Source organism: Notolepis coatsorum (genome assembly GCF_963971535.1).
Source record: "Notolepis coatsorum genome assembly, chromosome: 2".
In the NCBI taxonomy this organism is placed as follows: domain Eukaryota; kingdom Metazoa; phylum Chordata; class Actinopteri; order Aulopiformes; family Paralepididae; genus Notolepis; species Notolepis coatsorum.
In genome coordinates this window covers 213,380,593-213,399,447 of record NC_140166.1, presented here as the reverse complement: position 1 = coordinate 213,399,447, position 18,855 = coordinate 213,380,593, and the positions used below count along the sequence as shown (strand labels likewise).

At 44.5% G+C, this 18,855-nt stretch overlaps 1 protein-coding gene across 1 annotated transcript in view; it reads left to right on the top strand.

The window, feature by feature from the left end:
- Window positions 1–14,442: 14,442 nt before the first annotated feature.
- pls1 (plastin 1 (I isoform)) overlaps window positions 14,443–18,855 on the top strand; it is a gene marked incomplete at its 5' end in the record, with an annotated part of 36,240 nt that continues 31,827 nt past the window's right edge. Inside the window, 2 exons of the mRNA XM_084309292.1 lie at window positions 14,443–14,512; window positions 18,012–18,172. Of these exons, the coding sequence (XP_084165418.1) occupies window positions 14,443–14,512; window positions 18,012–18,172 (231 nt within the window). The remainder of the gene's footprint in view (window positions 14,513–18,011; window positions 18,173–18,855) is intronic.

The following is an 18,855-nucleotide window of genomic DNA, read 5'->3' as shown; positions in this document are numbered from 1 at the left end:
TGCATGGAATATTGTTGAGGCACACTAGTTACAACTATATTTCAAACAGGCACTCCATGTCAAAAAGGTTGCTGACCCCTGGTCTATAGTTACAAATCAACAAAAGATCTGACAAAAACAAGACAAAGGCCCAGTCTAAACCCCCTGTGCTGCATAGGGTTAGGGTTTTAATAGGGTTAATACTGTTTCTAATGAACCTGCTTTAGGTTATAGGCAGCCCATGATCTCTGTTTTAAGTTATGTTTAGCCTATTAAGAGATTTGGACCACTAAGCTGAATTAAAAGCCCATGTAAAAAACAATGCATGGACTATAGGCCTACACTTCGAACATATTTTGAATGTGCAGAGTTCAACTATTAAACATTTATTTTACTCTCAAGTTGTTGTTATGGGCTATATTGCAAAATAAAACAAACTCAGTAGCCTACGTGTGGACTACATGTAGCCTCTGGTGACCATATTGAGCTGATAGTTGCCACTGAAATGAAGACAGCCAAATTCTATAATTCATGAAAATCATTTTACAAATGTTTCAAAAGAAATGTGTGCACAAGTGACATTGTAAATATATGGTGTTAAAATGTTGACTGCAATTCTTTCAATTTAAATTATATATATATTTTTTAGCCCAGAACAAGGTGTCCCAACCGACCCTACCAACTGTCCTAGGGAGCTGGGATTCGGGGGAAATGCACTCCTTGTACATTTAACAAAATTGTGGCTTTCATGTTGTGCTTAAAAAAAATAAAAAAAACAATAATAAATTGTTAGCAGACACCTGTATCTGTTCATGGCTCAAATTATTTTCATTACTGGTCAAGAGTAATAGAAGGTTATTTTGTGTCCATACAAAAGTGTCCCAAGAAATATTGTACTTTTTACTCCACTACATGTATCCAATTGATTGATTGATTGATTGATTGATTGAAAACTTTATTAACAGATTGCAGAATGAGTACAATACAGTATGGCTCAATACAAACAATTGTTAAGGGGATGCAGACCAGAGAAAAACTTCCATCTTGTTTACATGGGTAAACAAGGGTCCCCCAACCGAACCCATCAGTTACTAGTTACTTTTTTATTTTTTATTTGTTGCTTAGACAACATGGCAAACATGTATGAAGATTACTGTATGCACTTTCAAATTTGAAGCCTGCCAACTTCAAGAGGACATAATCAGAGCAGCATAACTGGACCACACACCACTTTAAACATAATCTTTAATCAGAGCAGCATAACTGGACCACACACCACTTTAAACATAATCTTTAATCAGAGCAGCATAACTGGATCACACACCACTTTAACATAACCTTTAATCAGAGCAGCATAACTGGACCACACCCCACTTTCACATAACCTTTAATCAGAGCATCATAACTGGACCACACACCACTTTAACATAACGTTTAATCAGATAAACATAACTGGATCACACACCACTTTAACATAACCTTTAATCAGAGCAGCATAACTGGACCACACCCCACTTTAACATAACGTTTAATCAGAGCAACATAACTGGACCACACACCACTTTAACATAACCTTTAGAGGTCAATGGTTCAAGGGTTGAACACTCTGGAATGCAAACTTCATGTAGAATGCATTTACTTTTGATATTTAAGTACATTTAATATCAAATACTACTCTACTTTTACGTGAGTAGAATTTTCGATGGAGGACATTTACTTTTACCAGAGTACTCTTTTACCTGGGTATTTCTACTTTTACTTTTACTGTACTACATACAAATATTATCTATAGCACCTTTAATACAAATTACAAAAAGAAGAAAACATTATATCAATCATTTTTGTCCAATGCCAAAACGAATGGCCTAAGTAGATTGGATCAGTGCAAGGAATCATCTGATAGTAAAGTTTAGTAGTAGTAGCTCATTCAGCTTCTGAATCACTTTATACCCGATGACTTCACAAGTCTTACTTCTCTGGTTTCTGGCTTTGGGAGAGAATAGCTCATGTCTGCAAATATTGATTGCATTTTCCAAGGCCATGGAAATAACATATTGGAATTCTTAATTTGGATGGTGGTAACCCTTTAATGATTCTTACATTTTTGAAGAAAATACAAAATGTGTGTGCGTGCGTGTGCATGTGCGTGCGTGTGTGCGTGCCTGTGTTTGCGCATGCACTGTGTGCACCTTTCTGCGCATGTGTACGTATCCACAAATGAATTATATAGGAGGCTTATGAGAAAGTCTTTGGCCTAGTTTTACTCTGTGACCCTAACGCCTGATCCGTGTTCAGGGTCCTCAGGCAAAACCACACAGTAGGCCGCCGTGGCAAGGGCCGGAAGTGGAGCACTGATCCCAGAGCAGCTATTATGAAGAGAGAGAGAGAGAGAGAGAGAGAGAGAGAGAGAGAGAGAGAGAGAGAGAGAGAGTAACCGGAGAAGAACCCCCCCCTGATGCCCGGGGAGTGAAACTGGACCGATCAGGTGTCACACCGAAGAATAGATCTGAAGAAGAGATGGAGAGATGGAGACTTCGACCTGTGTGCGCTCAGAGACCGCCGTGTTCACTGGTCACTCCGTAGGGAACAGAAGCGAGAGTGCGTTCACAGAGCAGATTGTATAGAAATCCGTAACATGTTTGGGAGCTATAGAAACAAAAGGTCTTGTGTCGTCGGTTTAGGGAGATTATGAGACTTTGAATTCACCCTCTGAAGGGGGGCGAGAGGAGAGGGAGAAAAAGGGTGGAGTGTGTGTGGAGAGAGAGAGAGAAGGAGCGTGCAGAAGGAGAGAGGAGGGGAGGAGAGAAGGAGAGCAGGGGTTAGTGAAGGTGGACAGGAAGTAGGGGAGGACAGGAAGCAGGAGGGTCCAGGAGGAAGCGGACCAAGCCTGGCTCCCAACAAGCCTTCCTACATCAGACCGGACCTCCTAACACCTCTGGCCTGCTTTGGACCGCCTGGCAGTGAATGTAAGCTCCTTACCTTTCTGCTCTGCTATCTTGCTGTATGACTGCTTTGGAACTTCACTGTACGGTCGATGATACGATGTAACCTATAGAGAGATAGTGGCGGGAGGACATGCAGGATTAGGATCTTTAGCTAACTAACCACAGTAAGCCCTCTCACAGGGCATTCATATTGTTTGTTTGTTTGTTTGTTTGTTTGTTTGTTTGTTTGTTTGTTTGTGACTAACTTGCACTAGCATTGCTATCAAAATGGCAAAAACTCAAAACATGGCAAGATAACTGGGACGGGTGCAGTTAAAGGGATTCTCGGCAGAATTCAGAGTTGGCTTCAGAATCAAACAAGACTGCCTTCTTAGAATCACGAACCTCCCATTTAATCCGGACCGGCGTTGATAGCGGCAGTCGTTTGGCGAATAAGGAGGACATGGTAAATGGTAAATGGCTGCTTTTTTATATACTGTAGCACTTTTATCCAAAGCGCTTTACAATTTGTTACTCACATTTTTACCCATTCACTCACACATTCACACACCGACGGCGGAGGAAACCATGCAAGGTGCCAACCTGCTCATCGGGAGCAATTAGGGGTTAAGTGTCTTGCTCAAGGACACATCGACACGCTGCCCGGGAGGAGCGGGAATCTAACCGGAAACCTCCGGATTGCCAGACGACTGCTCTACCTCCCGAGCCACTGTCGCCCCACACAGAGTGGAGGGCAGAGTTAAAACGGCTGCTTCTAGAGGTTATTGTCGGAGTGAGCAGTGAGGACTGGGTGTTGCAGTACAACAGGGTGGTTGTTGTGAAGCGGTTGTTGTGAAGCGGTTGTTGTGAAGCGGGTGGTTGTTGTGAAGCAGGGTGGTTGTTGTGAAGCGGGTGGTTGTTGTGAAGCGGGTGGTTGTTGTGAAGCGGTTGTTGTGAAGCAGGGTGGTTGTTGTGAAGCGGGTGGTTGTTGTGAAGCAGGGTGGTTGTTGTGAAGCAGGGTGGTTGTTGTGAAGCAGGGTGGTTGTTGTGAAGCAGGGTGGTTGTTGTGAAGCGGGTGGTTGTTGTGAAGCAGGGTGGTTGTTGTGAAGCGGGTGGTTGTTGTGAAGCGGGTGGTTGTTGTGAAGCGGGGTGGTTGTTGTGAAGCAGGGTGGTTGTTGTGAAGCAGGGTGGTTGTTGTGAAGCAGGGTGGTTGTTGTGAAGCAGGGTGGTTGTTGTGAAGCGGTTGTTGTGAAGCAGGGTGGTTGTTGTGAAGCGGTTGTTGTGAAGCGGGTGGTTGTTGTGAAGCGGGTGGTTGTTGTGAAGCGGGGTGGTTGTTGTGAAGCAGGGTGGTTGTTGTGAAGCAGGGTGGTTGTTGTGAAGCGGGTGGTTGTTGTGAAGCAGGGTGGTTGTTGTGAAGCGGGTGGTTGTTGTGAAGCAGGGTGGTTGTTGTGAAGCTGGTGGTTGTTGTGAAGCGGTCGTTGTGAAGCAGGGTGGTTGTTGTGAAGCGGTTGTTGTGAAGCAGGGTGGTTGTTGTGAAGCAGGGTGGTTGTTGTGAAGCAGGGTGGTTGTTGTGAAGCGGGTGGTTGTTGTGAAGCGGGTGGTTGTTGTGAAGCAGGGTGGTTGTTGTGAAGCAGGGTGGTTGTTGTGAAGCAGGGTGGTTGTTGTGAAGCAGTTGTTGTGAAGCAGGGTGGTTGTTGTGAAGCAGGGTGGTTGTTGTGAAGCAGGGTGGTTGTTGTGAAGCGGGTGGTTGTTGTGAAGCGGGTGGTTGTTGTGAAGCAGGGTGGTTGTTGTGAAGCAGGGTGGTTGTTGTGAAGCAGGGTGGTTGTTGTGAAGCAGGGTGGTTGTTGTGAAGCAGGGTGGTTGTTGTGAAGCAGGGTGGTTGTTGTGAAGCGGGTGGTTGTTGTGAAGCGGGTGGTTGTTGTGAAGCGGGTGGTTGTTGTGAAGCAGGGTGGTTGTTGTGAAGCGGTTGTTGTTGTGAAGCAGGGTGGTTGTTGTGAAGCGGTTGTTGTTGTGAAGCAGGGTTGTTGTGAAGCAGGGTGGTTGTTGTGAAGCAGGGTGGTTGTGAAGCAGGGTGGTTGTTGTGAAGCAGGGTGGTTGTTGTGAAGCAGGGTGGTTGTTGTGAAGCGGTTGTTGTGAAGCGGGTGGTTGTTGTGAAGCGGGTGGTTGTTGTGAAGCAGGGTGGTTGTTGTGAAGCAGGGTGGTTGTTGTGAAGCAGGGTGGTTGTTGTGAAGCAGGGTGGTTGTTGTGAAGCGGGTGGTTGTTGTGAAGCAGGGTGGTTGTTGTGAAGCAGGGTGGTTGTTGTTGTGAAGCGGGTGGTTGCAGTACAGCGGGTGGTTGTTGTGAAGCAGGGTGTTGCAGTACAGCGGTCCCACACAAGAACACGGGCACACACTTGATCTTGTCCTATCATATGGTCTACCCGTTTCTAATATTGAAGTCTGTGATGCTTTTTTCTCTGACCACATGCCTGTTTTATTTGATGTAGCTCTCCCATGCTGTATTGACAAACCATCTGCACCGGCCCGCCGATGCCGTATGTTTAACCCTTCCACTGCTGTACTTTTCTCGTCCGCTTTTACTAGCGCTGCTGTAACTAGCTCAGCTAGCCCCGTTTGTGTTAACACAGAGGAATTAACCAGGTTTGACTCCACCTGTCTGGAGATCCTTGATACCGTCGCTCCATTAAAAACCAGGCGCTCCAAACCTAAACCTGAGCCCTGGTTGAACGACAGCACTCGTGAAGCCAGACGAGAGTGCAGGAGGGCTGAACAACAGTGGAAAAAGGACAAGCTGCAGGTGTCTTTCGATATTCTGAGGGACAGCTGGTGTAGATATCAGCAAACTGTTAAGGCTGAAAAAACAAAGCATTTTTCTGATATCATTTTAAACAATTGCCACAAGCCTCGTGTTCTTTTTAAAACGATTAATCATATTCTTGATGTCCCCCAGCCTGTTTGTCTTGAAGCTTCCAGTGAAACATGTGAGCTTTTTATTCAGTTTTTTATTGACAAAGTTGCCAACATTAGAGCTAGCACGTCCACCCCTACATGTGACCATTCTACTACTACTGTCACCTGCCCTGCCACCTTTAGCCAGTTTGAGCCTGTGTCCCTTGCTCAGCTAGAGGAAATTATTACCCATATGAAGCCCTCAGGCTCCCCCCTAGACGTCCTCCCCCCTCACCTTATCAAAGAGGTCAGCAGGGTCATAGGACCAAATGTCCTAACAATTATGAACAACAGCCTTGCAGGTGATATACCTGTACATTTTAAACATGCTGTGGTGCAACCGCTTATTAAAAAGCCTAGCCTGGACGCCTCTGTCCTCTCTAATTTCAGGCCTATCTCAAAGCTCCAGTTTTTATCCAAAATTTTGGAAAAAATTGTACTTGTCCAATTAATGTCTTTCCTTGACACACATGGCATTCTGGAGGTCTTCCAATCTGGTTTTAGAGCACTGCACAGTACAGAGACTGCACTTTTAAGAGTTTTAATGATATCCTTCTCGCCACTGACTCTGGTGACTCCCTTATCCTCGTACTTTTAGATCTCACTGCTGCCTTCGACACAGTGGATCACAATATTCTGCTCTCCCGTTTGGAGCACTGGGTTGGCATTAAAGGCCAAGCCCTGTAGTTTTTTAGATCATATTTGTCTGAGAGAATTTTTTGTGTTAGCCTGGGCGACGCTGTATCCTCCACAGCACCTCTCCCCTGCGGGGTTCCCCAAGGCTCAATTCTCGGGCCAATTTTATTTGTGTTGTACTTGCTCCCCTTAGGGCCTATACTTCGAAAGCATGGCGTCTCCTTTCACTGCTACGCAGATGACAGCCAGATTTACATGCCATTAAAAAGAAACACTAGCAACCCGGTAAAACCACTATTAGCATGCGTTGACGATGTTAAGGCATCAAACTGTCTTTGTCTCAATGACAGTAAAACAGAGGTCATGGTGTTTGATCCCAGCAATGGTCATGTGCCTCCTCCTGGTGACTTGGGCCCTCTTGGGCTTTTTGTGAAGCCAACAGTCACCAACCTAGGGGTAAAATTGGATTGTGACCTCAAGTTGGACAAGCAGATCAATACTGTGGTGGGAAGGAGCTTTTTCCAACTTAGGAGGCTGTCCAAGGTCAAACCTTTTTTATCCCGTTCCGTTTTTGAAACGGTTATCCATGCTTTTATGACCTCTCGCCTTGATTACTGTAATGCCCTGTACGTGGGCGTCAGTCAGGCTTCCCTCTCTCGTTTGCAGTTGGTGCAAAACGCCGCTGCCCGTCTGCTGACGGGAACGCGAAAGCGGGAGCACATTTCCCCTGTGCTGGCTGCCCTCCACTGGCTTCCGGTGCGTTTTAGGATTGATTTTAAGGTTTTACTGTTTGTTTTTAAATGTTTGAACGGCTTGGCACCGGGTTACCTCTCAGACCTGCTGGAACCCTATGTTCCTCCAAGGTCCCTCAGGTCCTCTGACCAGCTCCTCTTGACCGTTCCAAACTCCAGGCTGAAGCTTAGGGGGGACCGTGCTTTTGCAGTGGCAGCCCCAAAGCTCTGGAATGAGCTGCCACTGCATGTTAGGCAGGCCCCCACTCTGCAGGTGTTTAAATCACGCCTCAAAACACACTTATTTGCTCTGGCTTTTGTTTTTTAAACCGTTTTTGAGAGACTGGCCTTTTCTATGTGACACATTGTACTGTTTTATTGTGTGCTTTTATTAAATTTTTATGTTTTATGTTTTATGTTTGTGGACTTGTACAGCACTTTGGTCAACTTTGTTGTTTTAAATGTGCTATATAAATAAAGTGGATTGGATTGGATTGGATTGGAAGCAGGGTGGTTGTTGTGAAGCGGGTGGTTGTTGTGAAGCAGGGTGGTTGTTGTGAAGCAGGGTGGTTGTTGTGAAGCGGTCATTGTGAAACAGGGTGGTTGTTGTGAAGCAGGGTGGTTGTTGTTGTTGCAGGTTAATCTAAGTGATGCGGTTGGCTCTGTGCCTCAGGTTACAGGGCATTGTCTGGTAGTGAGGGGGGCCATGCGAGGAAACACAGGCCTCATGTTTTAAATATACTGTGTGGATAAACAGAATGCACTCAGAGACCAAATCTAATCGAATTCACAAAGAATGGATTGCGCCTGCTAATAGCACCCTTAACTGCGTGTGATTTGCGCCGCTATTTTCTCCATCTTAAGGACCTATTTATTGAAGATATTGCGCAAATGATATACTAGCGCAAACACGCCCATACAGTGTGCATTTGCTCCTGATTTCTGTCAGCGCAGTTGGCTCACAGAGTGCCATTTGCTCCGGATTGCTCCATTTGGTTCGTGAGCATCTGAGTGCAATTTGCTCCTGATATGGTCAAATTGTATAAATACTGCCCATGCAACAGTATGCATGTCCTAGGACAATGGAAGACAGAAAACAGAAGCTTCAATTCTCTGATCGCGAATTGGAAGTCGTGACAATCAATACTGTAGCTCTTCTTTTGGTACCAATTGGGTGGGCAAATTCTAGATGTGATTTAGTTTTATTCCTATACATCCCTAGATTGTGTTTTGATATGATAGACAGTTTGGTTTTGTAGCTTATTAGTGGTTAACGAGTTTTCGCAAAATAAGTCTCCTGCCATATCTTGTTCCACTTCATAGATTCGCTCGTACGTCAGGTTGTGGAGGTACTAGAGACATGACCATGATCACGTTTTTATGCACCTGAGACTCCTGAACACGTAGAGATAAACCCAGAGTCGATCGGACCTTCCTACACTGGTCACTTTTGCACACCTACCCCCTAAAGGTGAATGACTCATTGTTGCGGAGGTATTATGCGGTAGGTGCACAAAAGTTACCATATAGCTCGTTCTAAATTAAATGTTTATTCTGGAGCATATGAGTGTGCGCTTCTATTCGCTTTATTGTGATTATTACCTAACCCAACGGCTCACCGGAGAGACGCTGGCCAGTGTGCGCTTAGTTACCACCAATTCTTTGGAGATGTAAATCGCGTCACTTTAACTGCGCGTGGCAATTAGCGGCGATCTTTGTGAATTGGAGTGTTTTTGCAATGAGGCTCATTTGCATAGAAAGGGGCACATTTCCCGACCATATTACCTAATTTATATACCCGCAAATAGCACCGGCGCACAGAGACGGATGGCAAGACAGTTAGCACAGTATTTCACCCTAGTGCTTTGTGATTAGCAAGGCCTTGGTCTCCTCAAGCTACTGTTCAATTGAGGATTTTACTGCGGATAGCTCATCTTTGGTGTGTCTGATGATGAGCAACATCAAGTCCTTTGAGCAGTGGTTGAGTATCTCACACCATTTTTGGCAAAATTCTTGGTTCTCTCTACCGATGGTCAATTCCAGATGTACCCTCAGGCCTCTGGGGATCTTACCGGCCCGGTAGTATTCGCTCAATGTCCTTGCGTGAGACTCAAGTCGAGCTTCTTTCTTGTGGGTGTAGAGAAGGTTAAACTTCATCTCGTTGGTGTTCAAACCCACTGGTTGTGTGGGTTTCCTCCGGGTACTGTTAATAAAATAATAATAAAAAATAAATGTCCTTGCAGCAGACATTTTGAATGAAATCGCGCCATGACAATTGTATTACAAAATAATGATGCCAGGATACAAATGTCACATATCACATTGTCATTTGTACTGGAAAACGTGTGTGTGTGTGTGTGTGCGTGCGTGCGTGCGTCAGTGTGTAATGAATAGTCGCAACAAACAAGCGGCTGTGATCGACAACATGCAGGTGGAAACAATCAGTAATTAGCAACAGGCTAGGTTGACATCATGACAGGTGGAAATAATCAGTAATTAGCAGGGCTATTGACAGGTAGATATTTCATCACAGTGACCATGAATGCGTAATGGCTATACGCATGAAACAATATACACATATTACAATATATTACAAATTATGCAAACATGTGTCGTGCACATTAATACACATGTGTATGTGGGCAGTTGGCGTGACATGGAATTTTTGGAGTCCTTAGTGTCAAAGATAAATAAATAATGAAAAAATATACGAGAAAATTATGTTATATTGCACAGAACATTTAGTTTTATATGAATGCACAGAGCATGTATGCGATTATTGTTCCAGTTATTCTAAAATGTCAGCCAAATTAGTAAATGCGCATATGATGTGACTGCTGAACATTTCACAAAGTTTCATTTTGAATTAAAAAGAGAAAATGTATGCATTTGTTATTTATTTATTTATTTATTTATTTATTTATTTATATTGACAAAACATTTATTACGACAATACCACACGTATTTCTGGAAAGATAAGAGTCCGTAAAACAGAACTGAATGATTTCCATTACTCATATGTGATGTAAAAAATATATATAATACATTTAAAAAAAAGTTTTCAACCTAAAACATCAACCACCCATGTGTGTCAAAGACGGAGATCGTCATGATACTAGACACTAGAACAGGTGACACAGCAGATGTGTTGAATGTTAACTCTGCAAGCTACGCCTATCCCAAGGTGCAGCGGGGCCAAAGGTCCCTTTCAGTGCATTTCCGGACAGACTCCTCCCGGCAGAGATAACCAGCTCTCCAGCCCAGCACTGCCCTCCCCAACACCACCACCCTGGAGCCGGTCAGAGCCTTGTGAGACGCAGGACCCCCACAGCCCCAGAGGGACACCTGTACTCACAGTCCAACCCGCTGACGGGAAGCGGGACAGAACGGGACAAGGACGGGACGCGGGACAGAACAGGACGGGAATAACTGACTTCAAACAGGCTCATATGAAGGTACTCATTAATCCCGTTTGATCATCCATTGAGGTTACTCTCCTCTCTGTGAGCAATAAACACAGACAATGGTAATGATAGGAAATGACTGAACAACGAGCAATGACAATCAATCAGTCAGTCAACAAACAAACCAATTGATAATGAATCAATAAACAAACTAATTAATGAATAGATAAATTCCAAGACTTTCTCTCTGCCTCTCTCTCTTTCTCTCTCTCTCTCTCTCTCTCTCTCTCTCTCTCTGCCTCTCTCTCTCTCCCTCTCTCTCTGCCTCTCTCTCTCTCTCTCTCTCTCTCTCTCTCTCTCTCTCTCTCTTTCTCTTTCACTCTCTCTCTCCCCTCGGTTCAGAGTTTTGGTTCTGACTCAACCTCTGCTTCAGTACTAGTGATTGGCTCATGCTATAAGCAGTGGTATTAGTGATATAATTAGTGGTATAATTCTAGTGAAAGAATCAGGTGCATATGAAAGAGGTCTCTGCTGTATTGGCATTTGAGGTCAGGTGCTGTTTGGGGGTCAGGTCAGGTGTTGCATGGGGTCAGGTGTTGCATGGGGGTCAGGTCATGTGTCACATGGGGTCAGGTGTTGTTTGGAGTCAGGTGAGGTCTTGCATGGGGTCAGGTCAGGCATTTGGATTCGATTTTGGTCTTTTCTCCCCATATGGAAATTGACTATAGTAAAACTATTGCGTGTGCGTGTGCGTGTGTGTGTGTGTGTGTGTGTGTGTGTGTGTGTGTGTGTGTGTGTGTGTGTGTGTGTGTGTGTGTGTGTGTGTGTGTGTGTGCGTGTGCGTGCGTGCGTGCGAGGTCTAGGCTAAAAACAAAAGGCGACCAAGCTTTTGCTGTGGCTGAAGACTCACCTGTTTTTATTGGCTTTTTGAGGCTTGAAGCTATACATTCCTGGTCGTGTCGTGATTGTTTTAGTGGTGGGACTCGATAAAAAATGTTAATCGAATTAATTAGAGACTTTATAGTTAATTAATCTAAATTAATCACATTTTAATCGCATATCAATATTTGATGCGAAAAGCTACATTTTTCAATTAAAATGGATTTTGGTATACGAGTGAATCAATGAATACACATTATACATACGTTTAAGCAGCAAAATCCTGTATTAGCTACTACACAGACCAACATATCAGTGCAATTTTTAACAAAGTGTAAAAAACAACAATTTTAGGAATAATATATATAGCTCAAAGGACCTTTTGTAAACTCAAGCTGTTTCGAGGTAAAAGTAAAACGCAGTACTTTCAAATACATTCCAGGACAGTTGGAAAGAAAAACTCTTGATTGATCTCAATATCTCTTATTTTTTCAGTATTCTGTACTGTATGAACAAACCAGACTAAGAAAAAAAGTTATTTGCGATGTATTATACTTTATACTTATAGCACATGCATGAGTCTGGTCTCCTTCTTCTTACATAATAAAGAAAAATCATCATGCGATTAAATGCCTCAATCTTTTTTACTTTTAATTATTTCTGTAGTTAATTAATCTAAATTAATGCGATAAAGTCCCAGCCCTGTATTGTAGTTTTTGACTTTGTGTATACTGTATTTTGTATTTTTTTGTATTTCTGTATTTTTTTTATCCACTTTTTCTCCTCTTTTTCTATTTTTCTCCCATCCCAATTTAGCCGTGCCAATTCTCCCCTCCCCTGTCTTGAACATTACTTGCATATGCCCCCCACTGGCCGGTTGTAGGGAGGATAGAAGCCTTGCATCACATGTCCCCTCCGATACATGTGGAGGCAGCCTGTCACATCTTTTCACCTGCCAGCGTGGACTCTCATTTGGCGAGGTGTAACGTGTGGGAGGCTCACACTACCCCCGTCATTTTCCTGTCTCTGCTGTGCAGGCGTCCCCCAACCGACCTGTAGGAGTCGGTGTCCACAACGTCCAGATTACCACCCATCGACTTCCACCCGCTAACTCGGCCCAAGCCGGAGGCAACGCAGACAGCCGGAGTCGAACCCGGTCATGCGTTGGTGACGAGCGCAATGTCCGCTGCGCCACCCAGCCACTAGTATTTCTGTTTTTATATTGTAAAACACGTTGGTGCAACTTCGGTTGGTTTTAAAATGTGCAATGGAAATAAAGTTGACCTTGACCTTGACCTTGACCTTAAACATTTTTAATAAAATTAAAAGAAATTGGTGAAGAGGTGAGATTTGAGTTGAGATTTGAATGAGTCCAGGGATGTAGCATTGCGGAGTTTGGAAGGAGGGAGTTCCAAAGGGTAGGTGCGGCAACAGAGAAGGCTCTGGGACCGACAATGCGCAGGTTGGTGGTGGGGATGGACAGGAGACCGGAGTCAGAGGACCGCAGCCTCCGGGGCGGGATGTAGGGATGTAGGAGGTCAGCTAGGTACCGGGGGGCAAGGGAGTGAAGGGATTTGTAGGCGATGAGGAGGATCTTAAAATTGATGCAGGACTTGACTGGAAGCCAGTGGAGGTGGATGAGGGTGGGAGTGATGTGGTGCCAGCCAGGGCTTGGTGCGGGTGAGAACCCTAGCAGCTGAGTTCTGAACATATTGCAGCCTGTTCAGGGCATTGCTGGGTAGCCCTTTGCATAGTCCAGACAGGAGGTGATGAAGGAGTGGATGGAGGAGTATCTCTGCTACGGAGTCACACACACACACACACACACACACACACACACACACACACACACACACACACACACACACACACACACACACACACACACACACACACACACACACACACACACACACACACACACACTACATCATAACATAGAACATTACAAGTAAACAGGACAAAGAACTAGTTCACACACAGATATAATACTTACATCATAACATATAACATTACAAGTAAACAGGACAAAGGAGTCATACACACACACACACACACACACCCCATACAGTGTATGCAGTGTATTTGACCACCTATACAATTACATTGAAAAACATAAACAAAACAACTTCTCTCAACTTTCTTAACTCATTGCAATCATATGACATATATTACTAAACGTCAACCGTCATATATTTCAATAGTTTCTACATCTGGTCAAATATCCCTTGTCAAAATAAAGAAAAAATAAAGATATGGAAACCTATGGATCATCTGGTATCAGACGTAGAAAGCGCTGAGGTAAGCCACATCGCCAGGGCGGTGATGTCTAGAGCCTCTGACCACGGAGGGATGAGCTCTGTGTGAGTTGCACTGTGGACTCTGAGGAGAAACCTGTGACGTCACAGCAGCTTTATGAGTCTGTGTCACTGGGCAGAAGCTGAGGTCAGCGGTTAAGGTCAGGCGTGTAGTTGTTATGGCTAGAGTTAGGGTCTAGGGAATTAATGTAAGTCAATGCCTCACATTAAAATGACAAACAGAACACAAAACCATGGCAAAGCTAGCCATTTTGATGTCCGTTTCCTCTTTCAAGGTTTACTCTAGCTAAAATTCGACTTCTTTGGTTTCCATGACAAAACCTTTCTTTCTTGCATTCACCATTCTTTCTTTCTTGTCCAAAACATTAGATCCGCCCCCAGTGACACTGATACTGGATTCTGATAGGCTTGTCCTCGAACTACAGTCTAGCGCTTGTGATAGGACAATGTACCTGTTCATAATAGTTTCACTAAATGTAGAAATAGAATAACAAAATAGTTGTATCCCTTACAACAATGTCCCCAGAAGTGGACTAGGTTAACATGTGTGTGTGTCTGTGTGTGTCTGTGTGTGTGTGTCTGTGTTTATGTCTCAGGTGCAGTAGACAGTCACAGGAGCCAATATGGAGAACCATGTCACACAGATTTCACGGGAGGATCTGGAGGAGCTCAAAGATTCAGCAGGATCGGTCTGTATGAAACACACACACACACACACACACACACACACACACACACACACACACACACACACACACACACACACACACACACACACACACACACACACACACACACACACACACACACACACAGACACACACACACACACACACACACACACACACACACACACACACACACACACACACACACACACACACACACACACACACACACACACACACACACACACACACACACAGAGAGACACACACACACACACACACACACACACACACACACACACACACACACACAGAGAGACACACACACACAGAGAGACACACACACACACACACACGCACACACACACACGCACACTTTGTGTGCCTCAGTTAAGAGTTTTATTACCAATCATAAAGCCCTCCTCTTATGCAAGGCTCTTTATTGGTCGGCTTGTGGGGTGGAGCCTGCTATGTGTGTCACAGGTTGTCATAATCTGATCATGATAGGTTACCAGATAATAATCAGATAGTGGAGACAAAATAATAATCGTAATTTCATCACCTTAATTGACCTGATACACGTTCTGTGTGCGCGTCTTCCTCCTACTTCTCCCCACAAAGATAAAAAAAAATAGCTAAATCTGTTAAGGTTAAAACTAGAGTTAAGATGATGGTAACGGTTAACACTTTGATTACCAGCCATGCGGTGTGCCTTGCCCCCGTTAAATGCCACCACCCACTTCAATGATAGAGTTGTGAACGCATAATCTCTGTCTTAAATTATGGCTATGTGTCTAATCTGCCCGTCGCTTCATTTCCGTTTTATAGCATTTTGAAAAGCCCTCGTTTTCAAGGAAAATATAAAGATTCCGTGATAATGCGACCTCATTGCGGTCACAGAGGCACTTCACTTAGCAACAGCGAAAGGCCTCTCCTCTGTCCTGATTCTCCTAGATCTATCTGCAGCCTTCGACACAGTCAACCACCAGATCCTCCTCGCGCCCCTCGCAGGAATGGGAGTGGCTGGCTCTGCGCTGACATGGCTGACATCATACCTCAATGACCGCTCCTACCAAGTGTCATGGAGAGGGACCCTGTCGGCCACCCGCCCCCTGCGGACGGGTGTCCCCCAGGGCTTGGTTCTAGGACCCCTTCTCTTCTCCCTCTACACTAAATCACTGGGTAACATTATCACGTCTCATGGCTTCTCCTATCATTGTTATGCCGACGATACTCAACTCTTCCTCTCCTTCCCTCCCTCAGATATCCACGTCTCTGAGCGGATCTCGGCCTGTCTGTCCGACATCTCCGCCTGGATGACGACCAACCACCTCAAACTGAACCTAAGCAAAACAGAATTGCTCCACCTGCCGGCCAAATCCTCCCCCCTGACCGATCTTTCCAGCACAGTCGAGAATGCAGCTGTGACCGCATCCCCGACCGCCAAGAACCTTGGTGTTGTCCTCGAACCAGTTGAACTTCTCTGCTCACATTGCAGCGACAACCAGAACCTGCAGATTCCTCCTGAGCAACGTCAGAAGGATCCGCCCCTTCCTGACAAAATAAGCCACCCAACTCCTCGTCATCTCCCGCCTCGACTACTGCAACGCACTGCTCGCTGGCCTCCCGGCCACTGCCACTAAGCCTCTTCAACTCATTCAGAACGCAGCGGCCCGCCTGATCTCAAACCTACCGAAGTCGGCCCATGTCACCCCACTTCTTAGGGACCTGCACTGGCTCCCCATTGCTGCACGAATCCGCTTCAAGGCCCTCGACCTAGCATACCGCGCGGCAAAGGGAACCGCTCCCGCCTACCTCCGGTCAATGGTCTCTAACTACACACCCTCAAGACCCCTACGCTCTGCATCTTCTGGCCGCCTCAGACCTACTCCTATCCAAGCTCCGGGAGGGTCATCAAAGAGAAGTCGCCTATTCTCAGTCCTTGCCCCACAATGGTGGAATGAACTACCCACCCCAGTTAGGACAGCCGAAACCCGTCAAATCTTTCGCCGTCGGTCGACTAAAGACGCACTTCTTCAACCATTATCTGAATAAAAAAAAATATATAAAATAAATAAATAAATAAAAAGATCTAACCCTAACTAACCTTACTTGTCCTAATAAACTAACCTACAGTGTAGCACTCAACACTTTGATGAACATTGTTACTCAGCTGATAGAGTTGTGCCCTTCCTGATGACTTGTCGTACAGAACTTGTAATGTAATGTATATGTAATGTAATCGCCCTTTACTGAAATATTCTGGCATACACAAAAACATTGTAATTTTTCGGCCTATTTATGAATAGTTTTCAAATAAACGCTAGATTATCGATAGTATATGTGTACTTATGCACGCTATAGAAGCGGGCTGAAATATCGATTCTCTCATTTCCTGATCTCGCACACACACACACACACGCATAGGGCAAACGCTGATATATCTGTGAAAACAGCTCTGATTATCCTAAGACTGGTAAAATAAATTCCTTACCTCAGATCAGATGTTATCCAAAAAGATTATTCCAATTCCTGATCGCCATTCCAAATATCGATCGCGTTTATTGATTCAGCGTTGGGTACTGTAAATACATAATCCACACGTTTTCCGGGCCGGCAATCACAATGGATTCTTCAGTTGGCTTGACGGAAAAGTAAAATGAGGAAACTGCCCCCCCCCCCCCCTTCATCAGTCTAAAGTAATGGGGTGCAGTTACACAGGGAGATACGATAGGGGGCGGTATCTTCCAAATTGAGCTCAGAGAGACTCTGTAGCACTAACCTGAGGCTCGATTGATGAAATATGAATTCAAATCGCCAATAAAAATAAATACGACAAACAAACGCTATATAGCGTTGGCGGGCACTCAGCGGTCGGCATGAACTAACGACAAAACGCGTGGCTGGCATTGAAAGTGTTAAGGTGAGCCGTGTAATCGGATGGGTTAAGGTTAGGTTTAAGGGGCTAAGTAAGGAATATTGCAGCTGGAATTTAGTTAATAGTCCTCACAAGTTTAGATAGGAATGCATGCTAACCTTTGTACTGTCTTTAACTAGCATGCACTCTGCTACTAAGGGATCTACCTTGCCTATATTACTACCTACTTTGCTAGTATGTCTATACTAATATGCACTCAAGATTGTAGCACTCAAGTTCAACACTGTTTGATGAACAATGTTACTGACCCTTAGCTGCCAGAGTTGTACCCTTCCTGCTGACTTGTTGTACAGAACGTGTAAGTCGCTTTGGATGAAAGTGTTTCAGCTCCATGACTAGATGTAAATGTGATGCATGTGTGTGTGTGTGTGTATGTGTGTGTGTGTGTCTATCTCTCTCTGTGTGTGTGTGTGTGTGTGTGTGTGTGTGTGTGTGTGTGTGTGTGTGTGTGTGTGTGTGTGTGTGTGTGTGTGTGTGTGTGTGTGTGTGTGTGTGTGTGTGTGTGTGTGTGTGTGTGTGTGTGTGTGTGTGTGTGTGTGTGTGTGTGCGTGCGTTCATGCTTGTGCGGATGCGTATATGTCCTTAGACATCGACAACAGTGGCTATGTGAGCGACTACGAGCTCCAGGAGCTGTTCCGAGAGGCCAGCTTCTGCATGCCAGGGTACCGCGTGCGGGAGATCGTGGAGACCTTCATCGCTGGAGACACCAACAAGGACGAGAAGATCAGCTTCGAGGAATTTGTCTCAGTAAGACTCCATACTTAGATTAGATTAGATTAGATTCAAATGTATTGTCATCATACAGTCCAAACGAAAATAAGTTTGGCATCCGACCAGAGTGAAAATATAACAGTAAAGTGCAATAGCAATATACAACGTACAGGTGATTAAACTGGGTATAAAATATATAGATTAGTACTACTGAGTGTAGTGCTAATCAGATGTATGTACTGAGTTGTATTATAATATGTACAGTGGTACAGGTGTAAAAGACAGTATGGTAGTAAGTCATACTGTCCAGCAGCGTAACTAGTAAGTGTAGGATATGTACAGATATAGATATAGTATCTATCTACAGATATGCAAAAGACTATGTGCAGGTAAATACAGGTGTGGATAGATATATATGTGGTGAGAATGTATATACAGCATTTGTACATGCTATGATACAAAGCTAAGCTATTTGCAGGTGTATAAGTAAGTATATAGAGGGATTATATGCAGTAGCATTTAAATGCATATACAGTAGCATTTAAAAAAGAAAAAATTATAAATAAAAAAGACAAACGTACACGTACAACCTCTTAGAAAACGCACATAGACTCAACCGTTCCATGTGTGTGTGTGTGTGTGTGGTTGAGTCTACATGGTACTGTTTCAAATCCTCAGAAATCGTAGTTAATGCGTCTTTAAACCTGACGCAGAGTTCC